General features: G+C 46.5%; 6 protein-coding genes across 6 annotated transcripts; 4 read left to right on the plus strand and 2 right to left on the minus strand.

The window, feature by feature from the left end:
- The first annotated feature begins 2574 nt into the window (after positions 1 to 2574).
- Positions 2575 to 4274, plus strand: K444DRAFT_589280 (uncharacterized protein). Its single transcript, XM_024878096.1, has 2 exons — positions 2575 to 3307; positions 3359 to 4274. Exons 1-2 carry the CDS (start codon positions 2581 to 2583, stop codon positions 4210 to 4212), a joined length of 1581 nt encoding a protein of 526 aa, XP_024737028.1. The 5' UTR covers positions 2575 to 2580; the 3' UTR covers positions 4213 to 4274.
- A 2207-nt stretch (positions 4275 to 6481) lies between these two features.
- On the plus strand, positions 6482 to 7624 carry K444DRAFT_663353 (uncharacterized protein). Its single transcript, XM_024886820.1, has 2 exons — positions 6482 to 6956; positions 7019 to 7624. The coding sequence occupies exons 1-2, from the start codon at positions 6516 to 6518 to the stop codon at positions 7376 to 7378; spliced, it is 801 nt and encodes a 266-aa protein (XP_024737029.1). The 5' UTR covers positions 6482 to 6515; the 3' UTR covers positions 7379 to 7624.
- A 635-nt stretch (positions 7625 to 8259) lies between these two features.
- On the minus strand, positions 8260 to 9316 carry K444DRAFT_629550 (uncharacterized protein; the record flags this gene model as incomplete). The annotated part of the gene is made up of 4 exons (XM_024883069.1): positions 8260 to 8337; positions 8388 to 8405; positions 8597 to 8885; positions 8964 to 9316. 4 exons carry the CDS (start codon positions 9314 to 9316, stop codon positions 8260 to 8262), a joined length of 738 nt encoding a protein of 245 aa, XP_024737030.1.
- A 2346-nt stretch (positions 9317 to 11662) lies between these two features.
- K444DRAFT_643127 (uncharacterized protein) lies at positions 11663 to 12556 on the plus strand (the record flags this gene model as incomplete). The annotated part of the gene is made up of 1 exon (XM_024884824.1): positions 11663 to 12556. One exon carries the CDS (start codon positions 11663 to 11665, stop codon positions 12554 to 12556), a length of 894 nt encoding a protein of 297 aa, XP_024737031.1.
- A 2320-nt stretch (positions 12557 to 14876) lies between these two features.
- Positions 14877 to 15680, plus strand: K444DRAFT_643110 (uncharacterized protein; the record flags this gene model as incomplete). Its single annotated transcript, XM_024884821.1, has 2 exons — positions 14877 to 15420; positions 15538 to 15680. The coding sequence occupies 2 exons, from the start codon at positions 14877 to 14879 to the stop codon at positions 15678 to 15680; spliced, it is 687 nt and encodes a 228-aa protein (XP_024737032.1).
- Positions 15681 to 16704: 1024 nt separating this feature from the next.
- On the minus strand, positions 16705 to 17338 carry K444DRAFT_722019 (uncharacterized protein; the record flags this gene model as incomplete). The annotated part of the gene is made up of 1 exon (XM_024888542.1): positions 16705 to 17338. The coding sequence occupies exon 1, from the start codon at positions 17320 to 17322 to the stop codon at positions 16705 to 16707; it is 618 nt and encodes a 205-aa protein (XP_024737033.1). The 5' UTR covers positions 17323 to 17338.
- Between the last annotated feature and the right edge of the window lie 2376 nt (positions 17339 to 19714).

Raw genomic sequence — 19714 nt, forward strand, 5'->3', positions numbered from 1 at the left:
ACTTAGAGAATAAGTATAAATAAATAGGGAATTAGATATAGTATAGTAGGCCATACTTATTAAAAATTATATTATTTTAGCGGTTTTGAGGTTTAGGTCATATAGTAAAGGCTGCGGCCTTTTATATATAACTTGCGGAAATTAAATAAGAAAGCTAGTTTTTCTATAAACTTAGAGAATAATTCTTTATAAGTATTTAATTAATTAAGCTTTTATATACTATATACTATTTATACTTTACTATTTATGCTTTTAATTTATTATTTTACTATTAAATTACGTTTTGTATTCTAGTATATTTTATGTGGGTTTTTGTCTTATTATAGTTTCTCTCCCATAATATCTTTTACTCTCTAGTTATATATATATATTTATTAAGTTCTTAATAGCTTTACTAATTCCTTTATTAATTTGGAGTAATACGAGCCTCTAGAAGCTAGAAATATTCTTAGTATACTTATATTATAATATAAAAATAAGTAAATAAGTAAGAAACTTACTAGTTTATTTTATAAGTCTCTAATCTTACTATATAACTATAGGCTTCTCTAAAATAATCGTCTTATTTCTACTAATAAGAAGCTTCCGCTAAACCCAAAAAAGGATCGAATCTTCAAGCTCTTTATTACTTGGTTTAATATCTGAATTATTAGAATTATCCTCTATATTAGAGGATTTCCCATATTATTCATTAATAGTTACTTGGATTATAGCTTCTTTAGCTATAGTAAGAACTATAATTGAATCAAGAGTTAAATTAGCTCGCTTGCGTTTCTAAAGGTTTATAGAGGTAGCCATTAGAAGTATTTAAGAGGGGCACTTAATTATATTTATAGTTATTAAGATATTAATATAATCGTGGAAGAGCGGTTAATAGAGGAAGGCAGTTACGTAATAATAAAGTAAAAAAATAACTATATAAAACGCGAATATATTTGCTTGCTTAATTACATATATTATAACTCCCTTAATAATAAAGATATTATAATTTCGAGAGTATAGAATTAATCCCTAGAGTATATAGTATCATTTTAATTAATACGATTTATATTAACTAGTATTATGGTGATTTTTATTTTTATTTGTTGCTTTTGGATCGGACCGACTATAGAACGGGCCACGAAATGTATGCCCGGTGATACAGAGCCAAAGTTGGCCCCGGGAGAGTCTTTTCACCTTTCGAACACAGTCAGTGGCAGCTCAATCAATTCAAGATCTGCTTTAGGGCATTGGTTTGAGAAGTCTCGATTGGATTTTGCCAGGCGTGAAGCTGAGAGTGGAGAGACAGCAAGTGATTTCATGCTGCCTGGAGGAAACAAGATTTTGTTACCGAATTCAGAAGGTAACGTGTTCTTTAGAAAAGCTCGAGGTATCGATTTCAACGTATTAGAAAGGACTTTCTCCCAAATATATATTCTTCGACCAGTACTTAGTGCATTCATTGCGATTTTTTTTTGGTTGAAAATCGAAGTCATGCTGGGCCTTTTCAAGGGGTACGGGGTAAATTCGCTTCGTGGTGGGGTAAAACACTCCGCCGCTCTGCCCCTTGGGTCTCTAAGCGACGGGCGCAATTTTCATCCTCGCAATACAGAAATTCTCACAATTCCCCCTTATATTTAATTATCGTGAGATTTTCGCAGAAGTTAGATCTGCTTCTTTTCTAATATGCAAAAGACTTTTAAAGGGTTTCGGGTACTCCGTTGAGATTTGGTGTAATTTTCCAAACAAAGCGATTTTGGTGTTCCTCGGCTGCTGCTGCTGCTGCTGGACGATCCTCAACGTCCCGCATTTTCATAATTGAGATGGAGATGATGGGATACAATGACAACATGATGTAAGTTTCCTCGTCTTCTTTCTGTCCTTCAAATTCTAAGCTTTCCTCAAATTCTGTGCTCTACTAGTTCCTTCAGAATTTCTGCGTCGTTTACGTTTATAATCCGGCTCAGAATCGTAACCTCCGGCTGAAAATCCTCTTGGAGACATTTTGGGCTAGAGGTGCTTAAGAAGGGGGTGGTTGGGAGTTCCAGGATCATCTATCTGTCTACTGTGGGCGATTCTATGCCCCCGAATCTTCTGCATATGATTCATCCTACTTATGCAGCATTAACAACCGCGCGTGAAATAAAAACAGCCGAGACTCGATGAGCGAGGTTTTGACGCATGTTCTACGATTCCTGGCTATGCAAACTAGTTACCAGACAAGATGAAGAAATAACGCAGACTGCGCTTCCTCCGTGGGCTTGTCTCCTGTCTGCCATGCCAAATGGAGCCAATCAACTTTGGCCTAACCTCAACTCAAAAGCAGGGATGGCAATTTGGGCCCGAGAAATCCAGGTACAAGCACGGCTGCCTAAATTAAATAATAGTTCAAGGTTTCCCCGCAAACGGATCCCCCATTACGCTGGTTTGCTTATCAGCCAGTCAGCCTCACGGAGGCCATCCCACCCCAGTGTTCCGCCAGTGCCCGAGACTCAGCCCCCTTACCCAGCGCAGCCTTGCTCGCGTGCCCTCTTTCTATAAATGACCCTCGAAGAACCTTAATTTTGTGTTTGAACATCCATTTCAATTTTCAACCCGAAAATGGCAAATTCACTTGAAAAGGTTACAGCCACTTACTCTACACTTCTCCAACGCCTGGCCAAAACATCCACAAATTACAAAGCTCTCGACGAGTTTTTAGGAAAGGCAACCGACCATTCTTCTCAGACCCCAGCCAAATTCACAGTTGTGCATATCCCCTCGGGACTCCCAATCTCTCCTGGGATCCAATTCGACCAATTTGAAGGGACTGCAAATTTAGCACAAGAGCTAGAACAACCAGAAGGAAAAGAGTCGTGCCGGCTATTCATTGTCGAGAATGTGTGCGCTCAGGCAATAAATATCTTAGGCGAGAAGTTTGACATCGATCCCCAGTTCTTTGCAGACCACTTGAATAATGAGCCTTGGTACCGGATTGCGAATGTCGCAGAACGAATCCCGGCCCTCCCATCTACTCAGAAAAGCCACGACTTTCTTCAATTGCGGTATATTGAGCCAAGGCAAGTCTCGAATCACCCAGACTTGTTTCATGGAAACCACCCTTTTGTTGTACACAAAGAAAATGCGGACATACCAGATGATGAGTCTGTCGCTTCAGATGCGAAGAGTTTTATGAAACCTGATGAGACTACAACGAGGATACCTAGAAAGGCTGGGAAGTTGACACCGAGAGTTCGAAAAGGGAGAGAGTTTGAGCCATTATTATGCACAAGACAAGTGATTACCGTTTGGTTCAAGAAGACTGAAGGAGGATCAAAGGGGTGGACCGGTACTTTAACCCTTCACCCGTTAGCTCTCGGTAACTGCTGATAATGTTCAGGAGTAATACTTCTTGATCCCCCGTTCACGCTCCCGCCAGGAAATATCTATTGCGAGCCAGCTGGCCACCGCAGCTTTAACCGACGAGCAAGTCTACTTGACGAGGCAGAAGACACCATTCCGCCAACTTCAAACCGCGAGGCACTTGCAGGCCATCTCAACGAACGATTTTCCAACAACCCCTCACTTCTCGAAAGTGCAAAATCAGATTGTTTCTTCATACTCGGAGATGTTTACCGCCTCGTGGCTTCGAACTGGATTGTAATCAACGAGTATGTGAACCGCGAGCTCGCAACAATAGAATATATCCTGGAGAAGGAGGAGCCTACTTTCCGAGATCTGGAGATCTATTTGAAGGATTTATATATCTATAGGAGAAGGGTTACAAGATATCACGAACTTATAACCCAAGCGAAAGAGCAGTGTACAACGAGAGGTCAGGTTAGTTGGTCACGCGATCAAATCTCACCGATCTCGCTTGAACATGCCCAAGACATGGAAGCAGACTTCATCTACCTGCAAGACAAGGTTCTCGCCACATCTCGCCGAACTGAGAAGAACATCGACCTCCTCACTGCCCTCGTCTCCATCGGAGAAGGTAAACAAGCGCTCGATGAGAATCATGCATTAGCGAGGTTGAGTTTGTTAGCGACAGTGTTCTTGCCGTTTTCTACCGTGGCGACGATTTTTAGTATTCAGGGAGGGTATGGACCTGGGGAAGGAATGTTTTGGCTATTTTGGGCAATTGCAATTCCATTGACGTGCTTGATACTTGTTCTGAGTGCGTTGTACTACGGGATTGGGGTTTCCATCCTAGGGAGAATGGTGAGGACTCTGAAATTAAGAAGGCGGTGAAACCTCAGAAGAGAGTTATTGAACCAGATATATCTATCGTACCGTATGTAGGATCTATCGCCCCTTTTATCCTGTTATGTTCGTCAAAGTCGCGGAAATTGCACCATCCTCAGCCCTGTGCCTATCGCGAAGCACTGCTCGGCCCAGCGCCGCGCGCCTCTCCTTCACTCCACCATCTCCAGGTCCAACACACTTCCCATCCGGCACCTTGTTTAATAAGACAACAGTCTCCTTTTAAGCCTCCCTCGTCTTTCCAGAAATCAATCAAGACATCGGAGCTTTGTGGCAGGAAGCCTTCTTTTGATATTACCATCATTGTCCCTCTTAAGAGAAATAAATGCGCTTCTAGGGGGCATTAGTTGACAACAATTACTGAAGCGTGATAACAGCGGTGTATTGGGCCATCGGAGATGATGTTTCAGGGATGAAATGTACCTTGGCTGTTGCTGGCGATTTCTGTCGTGAATGTTTGAGAGGCTGATGGAGCTAGGGTACACGTGTACAGCACTGGGAAGACACGGTCTGCCGGTAATGGAACTGGAGAAGGCATATTAGGTGGCTTAATGATGTAGGTCTGCTCCTTCGGTGTTGAGTTCGTGATCCTGAACTGATAGGTGTAAACCGGGGAGGAATACGTTGTCGCCATCATGTGGATAATGGTCGGGCAAGGCTAGATGAACACTCAAGTGACAAAAGAAGGGGATAGGACGGAGTTTCGACTTGCGTGGGGCTCATCAAGGTACCAACGTATCAGAGCAATGGTTGGAGTTCAGCTAAGAAGTGGGTTGCGGCTGCGATTGCACCTGCATGGTGGTGGCAGTGCAATGATTCCAGAGCTGAATTTTCAGCAATTGCCCAATCATACGAGAAGACCAACTGTTTTAGTATGAGCAATCTGGTAGGATGGGCATTCTAGGAGAAAGGCTTCCACGTCTGGGAGCCTTCTCGATAAAAAGGTAACTTCACGTGACTGCCTATAAACGAATCCAAGCATACTTTATAATTGAATAGAGTGGCGGAGACGAAGGAAGAACAAGAGTAGCGTAGACTGAGAGGTTGAGGGGCAACAAATATGAAGGTATCCCCATTTTGAAGCTTGTTGAACCTGTTTGATGTTTGACAACAAGTTCTCGCTTAAGCCCCTATTTCTCCTTCACCGAGAGATACCGTGCACTTTGACAAGCAATGCGAATCTTGAAACAACTAGCCAGACAGTACTTTGTATACCTGAAAATACACAATGACTAAATGAAGGGTTCTGTTCTGTGTCATATTCTGCAGCTTATCAAAATTGGGCGCTCTCATGAAATTACAAAATCTAGAGAGCAAGCAGCTTTCCTGGCTTGAGTAGATGATTGTGGAGATCTTGACTTTTTGTCCGTTACTACCACTATATAGTTAAGAGCTTGCTTTCTCCGACGGATTTTGAATGATCTTAAGCAGAGACTGATATTCTAGCAGCCTGCTTGGAAATAAGCTGGTACACCCGAAGATCCGGGCCTAACATTGCGTGCCGTCAGAAACCGAACTTTTCTGCTATTGCATATCTAGAAGAAGGAATACATGGCACGAAATACGGAATATTTAATGGAAGACAGAGACAATTGTTCTAGGAGATAATTAGTTGTTAGCATCGTTTATGTTCAGCTGAGACATCGACTGCGGCTCCACCATATCACATGGTGGGGGCTGCGCACCAGGTTTCAGACAGCCTCCACAGTAATCCGATAAGCTAATGCAATGAAAAGATTTATTTTTATTTCTTTAGCAATCACATCACCGCAGTAAGGCTGAGTCCAACAGTCCCAATGTTTCATTTCCGCTCTGCTCTGGTCTCACGGAGTACAGGTTTTGGGCGATTCACACAATTCACGATAGACACAGGGAGCGATTCGATGGACTTTTACCGTCCAATTTCCATAGGCTTCATCTATTTCTGGGCGACCAAGTCCTATGATCAATTACGATGCAACTTTCTCAGCCTCCATGCGTAAGCAGCGTCGTCCTCGACATGCCGCCGCGGCTCAAGCAAGGGAGCTTCCGGCTCCGCCGCCTCCTTCGCTTGGCGTATCAGCCTCACCGGATTTTGTTTTGTTCCAGAAAGTTCTCAATAAAATAAATAGTCTATGGCTTCTTTCTCTCACAAAGAAACGTACAACCTCTATTCACGACTGTCAAATCCACGAAAAATACAAACGTCCGCGAAGAATCAGCAACAAGACATACGTTCTAGTACTAAGTCTCCTCCTCAATCCACATCACCGACAGAGCACCACTCCCGCAGTTCTTATCCAACCCCAGCCATGATAGATCCAGTCACGGTCCTCGGTCTCGTAGCAACAATCATATCTATTGTTGACAAAACTCGCGAAATTGCTGCCATTCTGGTCACCTACAAAAACGACAGCGCAGAACTTGAGGCTATCATCTCTAGCCTTACACTCAGACTCCCTTTGCTAGCTGAGATCCTCCGCAAGATCAAGCAAGCAACAACGGAAGAACAAATCCGGAGCCAGAGAGCAGTTCTAAATGAATGTTCCCGGCGCATGGCGGATCTATACGAGAGACTCGAAAAGTTGAGGCCGAAAGACCGGGAGGGAAGAATTGCGAAAATGAAACGAAAATCCGACGAGAGGGAAAGAATTGGAGAGATTAAGCAGCGCATGCTTGATCTTGAGGTGTTCATCCAGACGTTGACCACGTATCACCAAATGATCTACATGGAAAGGACAGATTTATACACGGTACGAGCTTCTCACTTCCCGTTTCTCAATCATGCTACACTCGCTGACCAGCTATTGCTCAGATTATCAATTCGTCTTGGGCTATGTTATTCACGTTATTCATCCATGCGAAGAACAAGGTGCAGTCGATATACACGATTTTACTCACGGATCCTGCCCTGTTCTTGAACATGGTCATTCGCTTGCTGCCGCCGCTACTCTTTATCCTCGCTTTGAGCTTTTTATGCGCTTCCTTTGGGCTTATCGTGGCCCTGAGACATGAGTTACTCTTGTCTCGACTGCTCTGCAGCGGATTAGAAGTGGATAAAGTATGGGTGGCGAGATGTCTTCGTAGCTTACTGGACAGCTGGTGGCGCGCTCATTGCTTTGTTGAACAACGATCTGTAGAAGTGGTGGCGGTTAGTAGATGGAAATTGTGGTGATTCTCCACCATGGGTGTTTGAGGGGGTACTTGGACGGTAGATTTCTGACTTTCACCTCAATTCGAATTTCTAGCCGGTCTAGATTTCCATCAAAGGTTACTGTGGGACAAAAGTTTATCATTACCAAAAACGGTCTTTGCTATGTTTGGGCATGGGTAGTTATAAATCATTCGTTTAGAATTTTCAAAAGCGGGGATGACGAATACTTGGGCGACAAATGAGCAGCAATGGAGGTCTTAAATGTTGAGATTATGAGGTTTCATTTGTCTAGCTAATATCAGCCTATTTAAGGAGACCTTCTCTCCTGGCATTAGATAATTAATCAGGCTTCTACATTCATCTGAATTCCATATCAAGTGCCATAATAAAGAACTCTTTTGTTTTACTTCATTTCAAAATTAAATAGATCTTAGTAGTTGAATATCACAGTGTCGATTTTTCATCCTCTTCATTACTCACGATCCAACTTCTGTAATGAGTCTAGCCAGGCTTCCAAATCAAATCGGCCTCAATTGACCAACCGCTTCACTCATCTGAACTCAACTTATTCACGACAACACATTTCTGCCCAATTCTTCAAAAGCAAGGTTACAGGAAACCCACTTCCGTTTTTTATTTTTATTTTTATTTTTATTTTTATCTTACAAAAAGCAGATACGTTCCTGCATCAAATCTTTGTGACGGAACTTTGGACATTCGCAAGCCTTGATCGCCGCAGTTATACACAACCCCTCACTCCTCACTCTCATGGGCTCATTATTGAGTAAGATCTGCGGCCACCAGCCTCAGGATTCCAGTCCTGGGGTATCTCCCCGCCCACCGACGCCAAGCAATTTAAACTTTCCGCAAATGGCGCGATGGTCATCTCCGGGTTGGGCACATTACGATGAAATATCAACCAACATGGGATATGACAGGCACGGTCCCAGAACGGATTCCTCTTGTGTCGCAACGTGAACCTGGGCGACGAGTTAGCTCAACACCTAGTGTTGATCTCGGAACAACTTACGTGCGTTTCGATATTGCTCTGCCGAATGGTTGGTTAACCAGAGAGGACAGCGGTTATTTGATGTGCAAGAGAGTGGGAGGATGGAAGGAAATGGGAGAGGACGACATGGTTACGGCCCTCGAGCTATTATGGATGGCTATGAGTTGGACAATTTCGAGAGAGAATTTGGCCAGCCTGGTATCGTTGATCGGGGTAGTGGCGGAGCTCACGACCGAATAGCTGACGACTTCTACCACCAACAAGCCCCTCGCGTGAGTCAACTCGTCGTCCCCAACGACGCCGTCTCGAAGCAACACACCTCCACAACCTGACCCCGCCCCTCTCGTTTGAACGAACAAGATATTTGAAATTTGGCCACTTCGCGGCCAGCAACTTTGCCTTCCAGGCGCTCCACAGCCTCTAGAACTCCCGACACTTCCAGACCTCGAAGTGCTCGGCTTCCTCGAAGACCTCGTCCACGACACCTCAATCCATCCGCTTGGTCCTAGACCTTGACACCTACAGCCGCACCGCCTCGAACTTCGTTGGATAATCCTCAACGATCCAACCCTTCTTTAAGAGGAGAATCCAACATACAGCAAGAAACCAAAGACTGCATCGGCTGTCTCGTTCCCCTTCCCATCGATGACTTCCCGCCCATCACAGCAGCGAACCCAAACCAACTCCGCTGCACGCACCCAAGCTGCCCGGAAATACTCTCCCACGCCGATACCCGCCGGCTCGCAAGACGCGAAACGTTCGAGCGCTGCGATTACCTGGTAACTTGTGTCCCACTCGGAGCTCTGGAGAACTTTACGGATTGTCTGAATCCGAGATGTGAGGGTGTTCAGGAGCATAGTAATGGAGGTAGGCATAGAGATGGAGATGGAGATGGAAGTGGAGTGATATTTGTGTGTAGTAAGTGTGGACATCGGTTTTGCACGAGACATGGTGTGGATTGGCATGAAGGCGAGACGTGTGCCAAGTATGAGAATCGTATTAATCGACGACGACCAGCACGACAGGGCAGAGCACCGGAACGACAGTCGGTCCAAGGGGTGAGGATACCACAACGAGAAGGCTTATGGAAAGAACGAGTGCGCCGTGTCCTGGTTGACAGAGGGCTGCGACCATATGACGTGTATTTGTGGACATCAGTGTTGCTGGACTTGTCTTCGTGGGAGCCTGTGACGGCACCAAGAGTGGTGAGATGTCATGGGATATGCTGTTGGGTTGAGGGACGAGGATTTTCGTCGTGACTGCCCCTTCCCTTTCAAGACGGGCACTGCCCAGACGCATGATGATAAGGCCGTTACTTTAGTTATATGCAGAGGGCCTTTCTTTGGGAAAGTGCCGGTCATGGCCATCACATGGGATTTGAACATTATCTCCATCCTCTTGGAGAAGAACAGAAAAGGTGTGAATGTCAGAACATCGCACAATCTTGAGGTCCGTTTGCCAAGTAATTAATGCTCATGGCCAAACTCATCCCATTGAGAACACTAGAACCAAGCAATTCTGGCTGGTTGTTTCTTCAAATTGTTCGTGATGCTTCTTTTCTCTGTCCTTGCACCTTTTCCCCTCTTTTACTTGGGGGCTTTCCAAGTACGGAGAACTCCTGATTTGCGCTGAAAAGGGGTAACGAGAGTATCACATGCCGGGAGACGATGTCAAAAGTGATAGGGAAATCCAACAGAGTCCTATCTGTCAAACTCGAAAATGCGCCCAACATCGGTGAAGATGACCAAAGGTTGTCAAAAAGAGAATATCAATGGTCAACCTCACCCAAATCATCACGTGTAATCCCGAACCATTGCTGAATTCAAAACCGAGGGCACAACACTTCCGGAACCCTACAAACCAGCCGAGCTCCAGTCCGGATCTTGAGAACCAGACACAACTCACCGCGGGTTCTCACCGCCAGCCTTTGTACCCCCTTCATTTTACTTTGCTGTCAGTCTCCCAGTCATCTCCGTCAGCACGCAGCGGCCCGAACCCGCCAACGAGCATGATGCACGTGCGGAGGGTTCAATGAGGGTGTCACACCGCCAGGAACCCCATCTTGGCCTCCGGCCCGCCAAACAATCCTGAATATTGATAGGCATTCGTGAGGACGGGCCAGGTTTCACTCCTGCCGGCGAAGTAGTCATGCTCTCCTCACCAGTGATTGGCGTGTGAAAGGCGCGTGCCAGCGGCATCCAATCCACGCGTGACAGCAAACACCAGCTGAATCCGAAACCGTCGACCCGGAAAAAGCAGAAGCATCACGGAAGGAGGAGGGCAAGCGAATTTCACATGCAAATAGTCCGAGGGGGAGATGATCAACGCCCGCGTAAAGGGATGCGTCTGCCTCCTGACTGACGTAGCATCACATCCCAACGACAGCTTTCTCCTTTAAATCCATTTTGACATCTTCAAAGTTTTGGATCCTCAACATTTTGCCCTGCCCACCGCTTCTTCTTCTTCTTCGGCTGTCTGGTCCAGCGACATCGGGCGAGGGGGGCCGGTTCCAGCGCAGACAACCCAGAAATCCCACTACTGCAGCTGCACGCTGCACTCTGCACTGTGGACAGTCCCGGTGCAGCAGGTGGCGGTCAACAGCGAATCCATTCAACGGACCCGGACTGTCAACAATCCCAGTCTGGGTGTTCCCCGCTCAAGGGATCTGGGAACGATCGCACACCCCTTCTCCTTTCTTCTCCGTTGACACTTCGTCTTCGACTCGCGATACAGACAGATACTGTATATATTTTTAGAGGAATCGGAGAAGCAAGTCAGCAGGCCTCGACCCGACCCCACACTGCACAACCCTCAACAAGCTTAAATTCGATAGCGCGCCGCACGCTAAGATCGCAGCCCAGGCCCCAGCCAGGCGGTGGGGTTCCTTTATCGGTGGTTCCAGCGTTGTTCCAGCGACCATTATTGCCCCTAGTCAAACGACTCGGACAAACTCGAAGTCAAAGAGTCGGTCACGATCACGACCAGACTGGTGCGTGTTGAAAACGGCCGCCTTTCCGCCTTGGCGCTTTAAATTGCTTCCTTGGGCGTTGCATTCCGTCATTGGGGTTGGGGATTCGATTGGGATTCGACTGGGGGGTTTAAATGCAAGGTCCCCCCACTTCAAGGGACAGTGACAGCGAACGACATCTCCACTTGAACAAAACTCCCACAACGACATATTTTAAATTTGGAGGTATATATGGAAGAATCATAGAAGCTCACAGCTCCGGGGATCCCGAGTGCATCAATCATTGTCAATCTTGGTCATCCAATACCGACCTCAGTCCTTCAACCAGATGGCCTCCTCAAAACACCTCCACCCCCTCACAACATCCCACCACAACCGCTCCCTCTCCAACATCTCCGCAACCTCAGATGCGTGCACCTTCCACTCTGCACAAGACCATCCTCAATCTTCACACATGGAAATGCGTCCTCTCTCCTCCTCTCAAACCGCTTCCTCTCAAACCCCTTCCTCACCAACCAAAAGCACACCAGTCTCCTCACAAAAGTTAGATGCAATAAAAATGTCCCGCCAAGACTCGGGGTACCAAGAATCAAGCCCCCGAACATCTACATCCTCCCGACATTCATCACACGCCTCTTCCCGCCCCTCAAAACCAAAACGCCGCTCAACCACAGAATCCAAATCCTCTTCGAGTCGACCGAACGCAAAAAGAGCGTCGAGGTCAAGTATGAATGCTGCCCAGATTCGAACGAGCACCTCCGGATCCCGTCCCAGCTTATCAAGTCGACACACCTCCCCCTTCCCCCACACCGACATCCAGAACATCCACCAGCCCTACAAATTCTTCCAATTCCCCGCCCCCGTCCTCGCCGCCGACCCGACTCCACCCCCCGACCCCCCTCAATCCCCACATCCGCCCCCACCGCCGGCAACAACACAATACTGGACGTCCGACCAAACCCGTCGCTTGGAGTATGCAGCTATCGACGCCGCTGGGAAGGGAGTCAGGGGCTTCTTTATCAGGTTGGTGCCGGATTGTATATTACCGCCGACGAGTCGGAGGACGCGGTTTTGTGAGCAAGGGGGTGAGGATGGGGCGAGTGACGCGGGCAGTGTGAGGCGGTATCGGCTGTGTTTACCGGAGGAGAAGGAGGGCGGCGAGGTTGGGGTGAAGGAGAGGAGGCAGGGGTTGTGGAGGAGAGTTACCGGACGAGGGAGGTGAGTGATAATGAGGAGCGGTTGAAGAACGAGGGAGAACAGAAGAAGCAAAAAGAGGTGGAATGAGTCACGATAAATTGGATATATAGCGAGCGTTGCATTTGATTGAGTTGCATTGAGAGAGGTTTATGAGAGAGTGCATGGCTTGGATGATACCCTTACATTTACGAGGAGACGGAATTTATGGAGCATAGGAGTGAGAAGCATGATTGGGGCGTTTTATACCACAGACTGATCGAAGATATCAGGTTCTCTTGTTTTGGGATTTTCTTTTGTCTTGGAAAGAGTAGGGGATGACACGAGGGGAGTAGGTAATGAGAGAGAGGTGAAGAAGATGGAAATTGTATCTAGAGCAGAGAAACACTCATTGCATCGGGTGGCTCCCAACTTCACTCGAGGGTGTCGTCACGAGATTGCTTCCTACCCACATGGGAATGCCCAAGTGGGCCCAAGGCCCACAAGCTACCAAAGCCGTTCATTCACGCACATATTCTTGTACAGAATGCCATAGAACAACCAAAGGTGGCAAGAGCGGGAATTCAGCGGCCGGAAATTGCTCTAACCAGTCGCTGGACAGCCATGATACGTCAATTCTCTCAGGCATCTTCTTTATATTTTCCCATCTGCTTGTCTAGTGCAAATCACCAGCCCTCAACGAACGAATCATCGAGATCAACATGGGGCCATGCCCTCGAACGTGTTGGAGCTCATACTTCCGGCCTAATACTCTTGGAAAACGCATGACAGATTCCTCAGTATTGCCAGGTGCGACCCACTAGTGCAAGAGCCCTTATGGCTCGAGCCCGATCCCGTGGCAATAGAGCATCTCCTTTTCTCTTGTCTTCTATCCTGATAAGTATCCTCTGCTGCTTGTACGAGTTAAAGAGTTTTGATTTGCTAAAAGGCAAGATCCCATGATAGCAACGTGCTGGTGACAATAAATAAATCCTTGTCAGTAACGACCCTCATCTCATTTTCAGAGTTCAAACGGTCAAGGCACTTCTTTGCCAGAGAGGAAGTTCACTTAGGGCGTGGCTGGGGAGGACTTCGTTCAGTCGGAGCCGCTGTTCGGTAGACTATAGTACCGGGCAAGAACCCAACTACGTGATGTTTCTGTGAGCAGTCAATTAGAGCGCTTTTACATCGGATCGCACTCTCGTACCGAGACTTCGCATCTTCGTGAGCAAAGATTATGTCTAAACAGGATCCAATCAATCTTTCGAATGCGACTTTGTTCCAACCTCTCCTTGAGTAGACGCTTGTTTTTATTCTCGATGGACTCCAGTTTACGGCTTGCTTTGAACTTGTGTTCTCTCCTCATCTGTGCATAAATATTACACCCGTACCCTCGCAGAGGGCAAGAACAATGAAAATATGAATGACTCCGTCGAGCGTCCTCATGTGAATCAACACATTGCCAACTCTGGTAATGAGTATTTGTCCCCTTTAGCCTTCCTTATTTCGTCGTCGGCATTATTGGCTTCTCAGGTACGAATTACAGGCGATACTGGTTGTTGATAAGATGATAATTGATGACTGCACTATCTCAAGTGACAACAGCCCCTGCAAACGCATCTCAATTCTATGCCCTAGCAAGCGAGCCTCCATGAATCTGGGGAAAGGCTTTCCATTACCGGATCCCCATGTAGATGTCTTCCGATGTGCCATTATCGTTGCTCCTCTGCCAATGAAGTTGCCCTGCCAATGTTGATTTCTTGTTTCCCGAAGTTCTGCAATATCCTGGGAAGACCAATTTATATTTGAAATACACGTTGAGATCTTGTGTACAGTGTCCCCAGACAGCATGTGATCAGAACTTCGTAATTCTTGTATGTTTGTTTGTGAGATGTTATCACTATACTTTTTCCTCGTCTTTTCTGGCTCGCTTATCCCTTGACATATCACGAATTAAAGGGGTTCAGTTTTCATTTTGTGATATACATATCCCTGCAACACAACAATTCCAAGGATCTTTATCAATCAATACTAGAGCAAGACCTGCTCATTCTTAGGAAATCTCGAAATGCGTTCGTTGCATTCCATTCTGCCCCGCCGCTCCATCCAAGCCGCTTTCGATTTATTCAAGCTCCACATTGCGCCATTCAACTTAATTTCCGCAACTCCAGAAGTCACAATATTGAAGACACACTCACGCTTGCAACTCACCTATACCTAACCTCAAGTTTGCTCCCCGTCTCTTTTCTCTCCATTACCATCTTCAGTCATTTGCAACTCAGAGTTATTTGTGAACAGTCCATTAACGGCAAATTCAAGCAGTCTCTCGAAAACCCTTTCCACGGATCCTACCACAAAACGAAAGCATAATGTCGGCATTCACACATCCCAAGTTACGCCCTTTGCCAGCGGGGATCAACCTCACTGAAAGAGTTGCTCTCGTCACAGGTGCAAGTTCCGACCTGGGCTTGGAAACAGCCCGCCAGCATCTTGTCCTCAAGATCTCCACTGTCATCCTCGCCGTGAGGAACCCCTCCAAAGCCGAAGCCTGCATATCCGAGCTCGCTGCCGATCCGAGTGTCAAGAAGAACAACGCCAAAGCAATTATAAAGGTCATGAAGGTCGACATGGAGGATCCACACAGCATGGTTGAGTTTGCAAATGCGGTGGTTGCAGAGATACCCGTCGTTGATTATCTGATTCTCGCTGCACTCCTCCCAGGCCTAGAAGCAAGCGCCGGAAACACTGGTCGTGCTTCCCGCATCTCCTGGGTTGGAAGTCGTCGCCATGAGTCTCCGACTTGGGCTTCCGAGAAACATGTCAAGAAGGACGAGAGCATCTTGAATCACATGGACGATCCGAAGAACTTTGGCTTTACGACCGAATGTGGCGATACCAGGACTCTGTGCCATTGTTCTTGTACCAGCTGGCATCGAAACCCAACTCTGAGAAAGTCTTCTTCAATATGATGTGCCCTACAACGGCCACTACGGCTATGGGGTCCAATGCGCCCTATTCGTATTTACATAGGTATCGTGCAGGCCATCAAGGACCGTTCGGTGAAGGAGGGAGCGTGGGTGTTGTCGCATGCTGCATCGGTCGTAGACTCATCTTCTAATGGCCGATTCTTAACTAACAAGGATGACAACGCAACCAGCGAATTACTCTCATGATTGGAATTCGGGTGTGCTAACTGTCATTTTAACAGAGTTTAATATCTGGCCTCACCCGCAGGGCAAGAATTCTCAAAGAAACTTTAGAATGAGACTATGGAGGATATTAAGAAGTACACGACTTTGCCGCCGCTTTTCGTCAACAAGGTTTGAGTAGATTATCTTTGAGGGTTGAGTCTAGTGGGGCTTTTCATTTGTTATTGCTGTGCTTTTCGAACCTTATTCTTTGTTGCTAGTCGAACCAGAAGATTGCTATTGCTTCCGTTACGAATTCTCCACTGCTCTGGGATAGCTTGAGTAGCAAGGGATTTATAACGGGTTGCTGCACCCTTTAGTGAAGACGACCCTGAAACAGTGAACGCGCAATTCAAGTACAGGGCAAAGTAAAGACCCGAAAAACTTTAACCTGAGAAAGCCACTATGCAGCCCCCGAACTACGCTAAATACCCTGCACTTGCACGCAATCTCGGGCAGTTCCAGTGACAAGCGTCGCCCAAGCCACCCACGTCAGCACTAGGTTCAGGGCCCAATACCCCCTCTCCCAACTTTGCCCCGCCCTCTAGAGGCCACGAGGCTCTGCAGACCACAAAACCGATCATCTATTTCTATAGAGCACCCATGCAGCTATGTTGCAATGATCGAATCGCCCAATAACCGACCGAAACCGTCCTCGAGTTAAGGCAGCTTCATTCCGGAGGGCCAGTAGACAATTTCACTCTTACAGGAAGAGATTAAGAAAATGTAATTTGTCACTGCATGAAACCAGAAGGATTTGGGAAGAGGCAATCTTTCTTGAAAGTTGTTGCTTCTCTGAGACACAGAGACCTATACGATCTCCATCGAGTCTAGTAATTGGCTACATCGTGAGAGACCCAGAAACCTTCCTGGCAGTTACAAAGAGGTATTATCGTAAACCCAGATCTTGCAATTAGAAGACGGCAATGCGAGAAAAGGAGGCAACGTTTCCTAGATTCATGACCATGATACGCTGAGAGCACCTTTAGACACCAGATTGCAGCCCGTTCTAGCGCCACCGAACCCCTGAAACCTGCTTCCCAATCCATCCCATCGTCTCCTGTACCTCACGACAAACCTGCTGGTTTATCTCCCATGCTTTCTGCAATCGAAAAAACTTGTCATGTCGTTCTTTTGTGAGGACGAAGATTGGGGAGTCGAAACCGAAGACGGTTGGCTCTATCCAGGAGAGAAGGTTTTGGAAAGCAGGTTGTTGTAAAATTCCCTCGTTCATTGCACGAAAACGGATGGGGAAGAGTCCTGAGAAAGCGCCCTTGAAGATTGCCCATGAGTTCGTGGTGGTGAGAGCCAAGCATACGGTATCTGTGGTATGAAAGTGTTTGAAAATCTCGATGGGGAGTTCGGGTGGGAGGGACGACAAAGTGACTGGTTTGGCTGTGTTGAGGTAGCTGCGATAAACGTTAGCTCTCTTGCCCATGCTGCTAGAAGAGGCCAGGTGAATAGTGTTACTACCATTTAGCAGGGTGGACTTTCCCTCTGTGATGTATTTTGGGACACGTTCCTGGCTTGGGAAAGATATTGAAGAGGTTGAGATGTTGTCGGGCATGTTGTCGTGATATCCAATTGCAAGAATAACATTGCAAGAATAACATTGCAAGAATAACATTGCAAGAGGGAGACCAAGGCAAGAATACCTCGGATTGGCTAGTCAGTTCGGCAGATATGTTGGTGTTTGTTGATGTTCTAAGTAGAATTCGGTGTCTGCAACGAAGGCGAGAATTTATACCGAGCTCCAGTTGAGAAGTTGCCCTGGAAAGCTGATTTACTAAATTTTGGTCAATGTAATGTTAAATTCTTTCCTGGGGAAGCCAGAAAGACTGTACCGACTGCATCAAGTTAAATACACTGACTGTAGTTTATTCAACCCATTCACTTCGATTGCCCAGGCCGCCATTTAATTAGGATAGTTAGTCCCTTGTTTTCTCATCACAAAAAGAAATTAATACTTAGGCAAATAATATACTCACAACACTCACTCAAGTGCAGGAAGGATCACCACTGAAGAGCATCCGCCGGCTGCTGCGCTGGCTGATTTGTAAGAGATGCCGCCATGCCTGGAAACCTGTAGTTTATAAGGCTCGCCTTGAGCAAAGGACCTCACTTTAATGAAGGTCCAGATTGAGTCCAGATTAAGTGATCTGCCTGGCCATCTGCTGTGACTTAATTAACCTTCTCGGGCGGCGAGTCTTTCTCCACCTTTGAGACACTGGAGGGAGATATGGTTATGAGTTTCTAAAGAGCGAGATCGTCAGCGACATGCTTCGCGATGGTTTGACAACAGGCCACGACTTGAAAACAGCTCTACCCAAGATTCGCCTTTAGTCTCACATTTGTTCTCCCATGTCGAACGGTTATGGACCAAAACCGCCACCGCGCCGCGGATGAATATATGAGACCTTCAGCTATGAATTCCCAGTCCTTCACATCTAACTCCAGGGCATCGCTGAAACTGAAAACTGGAATCATTCTCGGGTTCGTGAAGCTGGAGAGGTGCTTTAAATGCGAGTCGAGAAAGAGCGCACGGGGCCTGGGGGAAGTTTGAGAGAAGATATAAGAGCTCTCATGGAATTTTGGTGATACTGGTCATTGTCAGTTATGACAAGAGGAGGGGATACCGATGGTCAGGGCAGCTGAATTCTGGTAACAGAAAGTAACAGGAAGAAAAGACAGCGGCTCACAGTAGCTCACAGTAGCTCACAGTGAGTGTGACAGTCGCTGTTCGCGATTGCGTCCGCTGAGCAAGAGATGGCATCGATAAACAGCTTGACGGTGATGTTGAGTAGCTTCCCTGGGCGGTTGGTATCCGCGAAAATCTCGACTGCTCGAGAGCCACCATTGTCTGCTGCCTCTTGAAGCTACGCACCGACGGCGTAAGGGATTCTGCTATCCCAATACGTAATAGAGCTATTCATCAGGAGATGACTCAACACCTGTTTCTAAATCTAGAACAATGTAAACAAAAACGGAAAGTTCCTGACTGCAGATCTTGAATCTGGACGCGTCACCTATTGTACTTGTTGGTCGTCAGGAAGTTAATTTCGTTCAAAAAATTCTAACCGCCATGAAGAAAGCTTGTCATAACAGTTTGAAAATAGCAATTGTGGAGCTGGTCACTCGCTCTACTTGCCCATACCAACGAGAATCTACTACAACGAGTGATTAAGCGACTAAATAATTCGTACGATTATACCAGGAAGTTGTCCTAGACCTATGGAAGAGTGATCCTGAACTCGCAGTGCCTTCTTCGTCAGTGGGTTGCTCCAATCGGCCCCACCACGAAGGCTGACCAACACTTCACCATAACTCAGTATAGGCGAGAAGAATTCAAAAATCTGCAGTCCCAAATATAGAAGATTGTTTCGGGTCGAAAGTGGCCAAATTCTTCACTCTCCAAACCCCTTTCCTCCGGGGAAAACCACCTGTCGAGCAGGCTTAGAAGTAGCAGGAGCATGCTTGAATAACCGCTGCTGTGGAGTTATTTGCGCGAGTTAAGCAACGAGATTGGAGTCACTATAAAAGTTCAATAATACCATTATTTCTAATGAGATCATGGGTAGGTACGGTTTTGAGTGGACAATATCTAAAGGGATAGAGGTTGGTCGCCAGCAATTGCGCGTTACCTCAAAATAGTGGACACTTTCAAGTATCCCAGAAGGCTCAGATGCAAAACACGCAAGTTCTCAAGAATTAAACAACTGGCTCGGAAATACAGTTTCGATTATATGAGTTGTGAATTAAGAATGTCTATTATTGGAATACAGATCGTCTCTCCAATTACGCGGACGTCGAAGCACTGACTCTGTCAGCCTCAGAGCCAGGGCTACGTACTCCAGACTACGTTGCTACATCTAGACTTGCGATTCTTACTAGTATGATCCATGACACAGGAATATTAGCTCTGCAGAGTTTGGATGTTCATGAAGTGGTTCGTCTGACTTGCCAGGTTAGATTGTCTCGGCGCTTGTTATTTGATTATGTATTTTTAGAAAATAGGGAGG

Source organism: Hyaloscypha bicolor (genome assembly GCF_002865645.1).
Source record: "Hyaloscypha bicolor E unplaced genomic scaffold K444scaffold_61, whole genome shotgun sequence".
Classification (NCBI taxonomy): domain Eukaryota; kingdom Fungi; phylum Ascomycota; class Leotiomycetes; order Helotiales; family Hyaloscyphaceae; genus Hyaloscypha; species Hyaloscypha bicolor.